A 6,046-nucleotide genomic window follows, 5' to 3' on the forward strand; every position below is an offset into this window, starting at 1 on the left:
ATTTTTATAAAGCAGTGCAGCCAATACGACACATTTTATAGTAATAATTTTATATAAACGGTCAAATAATTAATTAATTAGCCAGAATTATTGAAGTTTGCTCCATTTGTAGCGATTTCTTTATTTTATATTTTATTAGCGCTTTTGTGTGTGACGAATGTTGATAAGCAAAATCCAAGCGACAAGTTGATGACGTCGTTCAGCGACACGTCAACCAGACGGAAGAAGATCCGCATCCAGTGAAATCTGGCACTTTAGCGTGGAAATAAGGACCCTGGCTTTATCAAAATGGGTGAGTATTTTCACTACTGCTCAGCAAAACGTGATTTTGTGTAGTTACATGTAATCTCCAAGTGTATTAATGATTATATCTCGGTATACCCCTGTTTCCGTTGGGTTTGTTTAATTTAATGTGCGAGTGTAGCCAGTTAGCCAACATTAGCAATTTACAGTGAGTACGTTTTGCTCTTTATTAACGGCATGTTGTTGTTAATATTCCCTGTTCACACAGCTCTTTTGTAATTAAAACATCTACAAACTGGCTTTGATCATGAAGGATGACATGCATTTCATCTTCTGCTAATACCAGTACTCCATAACACTAGTGTGTGTAGCTTAGGTAACTGCAGTTAGCCAGTTTGCCTGGTTGACAGTGACAGTAGATTGGGTAACTAGCTTCCATGGAAATCAGGAAGAGAGTAAAGAACTACAAATTTATTCGGCATATTCGCCCTTTTGGTCACTTCTGCTTGTCAAATCAAATAAAATCAATTTTACATATATATAGCACCGAATCACAACAGTTGCCTCAAAGCGCTTGAATTAAAACCACTGAAATTTTGCTTTTATTTTACAGTTTTTTTTCACTTTGGTGAGGAAAAATCGTAAATTATATACATTTCAATAAAAAGTGTTAAGAACTGAAGCAGTGAAATCTGTAGCACAGGGCATCATAAATTTTCACCCACTTAAAAGTGAAAAGCAAAGACTTGCGTCCATTGTCGGAGCCTGTATAGTATTTTTTATATTTGGTATTCTGTACCTGTTTGGTCATTTATGGTTGTGATAAAAAGGCATGATTTAATCTGTCCAATTATGTCTCTGCGTTTAAAGCATCTGCAGCTAAGCTCCCGTATGTACAGTATACCTACAGTATCATGTGTATTATCATTAATACACTCTGGAATTAATCTCTTTGCTAACTTCTAGTTTCGTTGCTGTCAGTGAAGGTTTGTATTTTGGCCGGTGTTGTGCCAAAAACTGATCGTCTGTCAAAAAGTGATTAAATAACATTACGATTAGATAAATAACTATGTTAAAAATATTTCAAATTTATCCATAGCCATGAATGAAATTAAGTCATCTTGAGATACAAACAATATTCCTGTCACAAGGGAGAAGCTGCAGTCACTTTATGGCAAAGTGACTTTTATATATCCTTTATTTACCCAGTTAAAACTATTATTGACATTGAAAATGTCTCCTTTAAGAAGGATCTGGCTAAGGGGGTAGGAGAAATTGCAACAAATACAACATAATATTTGTATAAAGATATTTGAAGTGGCCAAAAAGGTTTGGGGTTTAAAACCCCATATAAATCCTGTTGACTACAGTCTTTTAACCAGTGCAAGCAGAGACATTACACATTTTTAAAAAACACATAAACATCGGAAATCACTTTTTGGCTCAACACCAGCACACTGTCAACGTTAAAAAAGAAAAAGGAATACTACCCCTAAAATCGAAGTGAACTAGGTGTTTGATGAAAAGTAAATTCTTCTGCCCATTCATCCTTTTTCTCACTACTCTTTTTCTTCTTCTTCAGGTGGTTTCTTCTCTAGTCTCTTCTCTGGCCTGTTTGGCACCAGGGAGATGAGGATTTTGATCCTGGGTTTGGATGGTGCCGGGAAAACCACCATTCTGTACAGACTGCAGGTCGGAGAGGTGGTGACCACAATTCCCAGTACGTATTTGTTTTGTCTGTATCTGGATTGCACATTTAGTGGCTCCATAGTGTAGCGGTTAGCATATTCGCCTTAGAGATTCTAGACTGAGATCAAGAGGAGACTCAAACCCAGCTTCAACTGAGTCACAAGCTAGTGTTTTTCTGTGGTATTCCCAAGCCTGGGAAGCATCCATCATTAAATCTGTGCCATATAAAATGTGGGGCTCCATGTGCAGATTTGCTGTAGTGACGCCTCTGGAAATAAGGGAGCAGCTGAATGTCTTTATGCCTTCATTTTTGTGCCGTGTCAAGTGCAACTTTACATTTTCACACTCGTGTGCCTGACGCTCATGAGCTCCAAAGTGCTGCTGCATGTCTGCTTCAAGTAATATTTGTATAAGTGAAACCACGCCCCCTCCCCTCCTCCCACATTCCAGTAATTCAAAGTGAAAAAAAGCTACTGATCTTGTTATTGTGAAGAAAAATGCTGCAGTGCCTGTTCCACCTGTACCCGTATCAGACATGCTTGTTTTCCGCCAGTGTGGTGCTGATGCAGAGCCTGTTCTGCCTTGGTGTCTTTTGAAAGCCAGCCAATATTTTGACAGGTTTGCGAATGATTTGTACATAGCATTACTGGCACAAGTAGCGTTGATATCCATGTGAGGTAAATCATGCAGCAAAGAACTGTGCCACTGACTTTGGGCCCAGCAATTATGTGGTGCGCCGTGCTGGTGGAAATACATAAACCGTTTTATGATTGATCACATGTACTGTGATTTTGGATAAGTGGTGAGATATTATAGGTGGATTTAACTGTTACATGAAGCGCCTCCCTGCTAAGATAACCCAGCATCTCCAGCACAGATGACCTGATCCACAGCCAGATAAAATGAGTGCATTTGGCAAAGAATGGCGTGACTGATTTCCATGGCTCAGGTTTTATGTTGGCGAATGATAAGAAAATGTAATGTGGTTCAGTGAGAGAAAAAGAGAGAACCAGTGTAATTCGTGCAATATGCCTTTAATCAACTGCCAGACAGTGGGAGTTATCAAAGTTTGACACATCAAAGGCCAGCGAGCCGAGCAAACTAACGAAGCACTCTGAAACCAAACACTGTGAGAAACCTGTTTTATGCAATCACAGCTGAGTTGACTTGGCAGCATGTCAGATGACACGGAAGCTATTATATGTAGATATGAATACAGGTTTGGGGGGGGGGGGGTGTTGCAGTTTTTGCACATTGCACTTTATGTAGTCCTGTGTTGATTGTCTGTTATATGTCATATGTGGCACCATGGTCTTGTCTTGGAGAAACGTTGTCTTGTTTCACTCTGTACTGTACCACTGCACATGGTTGGAATGACAATAAAGCCACTTGACTTGAGTTGAGTTCTGGATAGGACAGAAAAGGTTTAAATGTATTGCTATGGAGACATAGGTGCCTGTATAAATCAATCAAGATCAACACCATAAATATCCAAAAATGTTCAGCTGACCTTGAGACTGGTTTTAATCAGATTTTGGTTTAATTTAGTTTTAAGAACTCAAACTGTCTTCTGTGTGCAAAGTTCACCTCACAGGCTGTTTACATTTTTAGTAGTTCTTAATCACAGTTCCAACCCAAACTTCCCTCAAAGCCATGTTGTGTCAGTGAGGGAGAATCTTTTTTTACTTCTTTTTTGTAAGATACCTGACCATTCAGGGGTGCCTTTTATTTAAAGATAAGGGTATTTTGTTGTTTCCCATAACAAACAGGAAACAGTTTGATACAACATTGCAATAAAAAGCCTTAAATACACCTGAAGTGATTGGAGCCACTCAGCTGCTTTCACACAAGTTTTTTCCTAAATAAAGTGTTTTAATATTGTCTTTCTATGTCATGTTTAAAAAGCACCACAAATATTTTTGCAGTATATATTTTCTCCCCCTGTCTCGTTATTATAGTGCATAACTTGATAACATGAATAATATTTTCTTTTTTCGGCAGCAATTGGTTTCAACGTTGAGACGGTCACATACAAGAACCTGAAGTTCCAGGTGTGGGATCTGGGAGGACAGACGAGTATCAGGTAGGTGGTGCTGTGACAGTGCAAGTGGAACAAGAGCACAGCCTCCTGTGGATTTGTTAAGAGTAGAGAATTGAGGCCTGCGTGTGTTTCTAACTGCAGATTTACATTTTTCTTTTCATTTGAATAAGCAAAACTATTTCATCTTTGGTTGAGACCATGCACACATTACTGCTGTAAGAAGCAGCTGTGTTCTTAGCTCACCGTCATTCATTTTCATTATTTTCTCACAGTCTTTTCACCTTCCAAGTGTTTGAGATCTTTGCCTTCATCTTTATTTTTGGATGTTTGCACTCAGTCTCCACCTCTCACTTGCTCTTTGATGGAGCCCCTTCCTCTCGTCCTACCTGTCTCAGTCTCCAGTTTATCAGCACTTCTATTTAATTTTCTGCTTCACAGGCCCTACTGGCGCTGTTATTACTCAAACACAGACGCAGTCATCTATGTCGTCGACAGCAGTGACCGTGACAGGATGGGCATCTCAAAGTCTGAACTGGTTGCTATGTTGGAGGTAAGTGTGCTAACTGTCAGCTAGCAGGTGATAATGAACCCAGCAGCTGGAGCTGTAAATGGCTGCTGCCATTTGTTTCCGTTCGTCTGATAATGTGGAGCAGCTGCTTATTGAAAGTTGGAACAAAAAGGTCTGCTTTTCAAGCTGGAGTTTTGTGACCTTGTCTTGTTCAGGAAGAGGAGCTGAAGAAGGCGATCCTTGTGGTGTTTGCGAACAAACAGGACATGGATCAGGCCATGACACCGACCGAGGTGGCCAACGCCCTGGGCCTGCCTGCCCTTAAAGACAGAAAATGGCAGATCTTTAAGACTTCAGCCACCAAAGGCACAGGGCTGGACGAGGCTATGGAGTGGTAGGCTGCTAATCACACAGAGAAATGAGACTAATGGAAGGATATCATTTTCATGTTCTCCTCTGAACTCTATTTGCTCTCACTGCTTGCAGGTTGGTGGATTCCCTGAAGAGTCGGCAGTAAAAGGCTGGCACCTGTTCTGTTTATGCCCCGTTCTGTATGAAGTCTTGTAATGGACCGCTCCCTATTTCCCCTTTTCCATTGGACAGGTGATTGCACTCCTACCCTTCCCCATCACCTTCCCTACATTACACCCATCTGAAGCCTTGGCCGAGTCCTCCCCATGCCAAACGTCTCTGAAGCCTGGGACTGAGCAGCAGAGGCTGCAGTAACATGTGGACTGGACACAGACATATGAAGGTTTGGGAGAACTGTAAGACTGCAGCAATGGATGAGCAACAGTTTAAATGTGGTGTCAACATTTTCCTATATTTTGGCAACACAAAGTTACAGCTGATAACTGACGTATATAAATAAATGTTGCTAATCTTATTAATACATTAGCAGTAGTTTTGAAGTCATCGTGGATTAAAAAGATTCAGTCAGCTTCAGGTTTTAAGTCCTCTTGAAGGATGCTTTACAGCCAGACAGCATTGACCATGTGACGAGCACTACAGTCACTGAAAAGATCCAGCAAATATCCACCAGGAGGCAGCGTTTCACCATTAAAGGCACAAACATTACAAGACCCGACAGTCCTGCTCCTGAGAGGGTGAACGTCCACCTCAGTGCACAATATTTATAGTGCACTGGACTGACTCACAACATTGATTTTCCATTCCTGGTTGAAAACAGAACATTCACTAAATCACAAAAAAATAATTTTGACTCAGAATGTGAAAGAACACGTTTCTTTGTATCAGCCGTCGTCTAGCCAAGTGTTACTGCAGCCTGACCATTTTTTGTACGATATAGCAGGCAGATGGTTTGTCACCAGTTTCTATTTTTCCTTCTGTTGATTTGTCTTAAATAATTTAGGGGTTAAGTTTTTTTTTTTTCATTTAAATTTTTTGGGTGCAGCTTTGGCATATTAGTCTTTCAGTTACTGAACACTAACTGTATGCTCAAAGTTTTATGGTTGCATATTTATATCTGCTTGTACAGTGAAACTAATTCTCAGTAAAGATTGCTTTCAGTGATTGTATCCGCGGTGCTGAGACTTTTTTTTTTT

At 40.2% G+C, this 6,046-nt stretch overlaps 1 protein-coding gene across 1 annotated transcript; it reads left to right on the top strand.

Annotated features, from left to right (window-relative positions):
- Positions 1–156: 156 nt before the first annotated feature.
- Positions 157–6,019, top strand: arl1 (ADP-ribosylation factor-like 1). Its single transcript, XM_003445142.5, has 6 exons — positions 157–292; positions 1,826–1,963; positions 3,934–4,015; positions 4,412–4,523; positions 4,697–4,875; positions 4,968–6,019. The coding sequence occupies exons 1-6, from the start codon at positions 289–291 to the stop codon at positions 4,996–4,998; spliced, it is 546 nt and encodes a 181-aa protein (XP_003445190.1). The 5' UTR covers positions 157–288; the 3' UTR covers positions 4,999–6,019.
- The last annotated feature ends 27 nt before the right edge of the window (positions 6,020–6,046 follow it).

Source organism: Oreochromis niloticus, linkage group LG17 (assembly GCF_001858045.2).
Source record: "Oreochromis niloticus isolate F11D_XX linkage group LG17, O_niloticus_UMD_NMBU, whole genome shotgun sequence".
In the NCBI taxonomy this organism is placed as follows: domain Eukaryota; kingdom Metazoa; phylum Chordata; class Actinopteri; order Cichliformes; family Cichlidae; genus Oreochromis; species Oreochromis niloticus.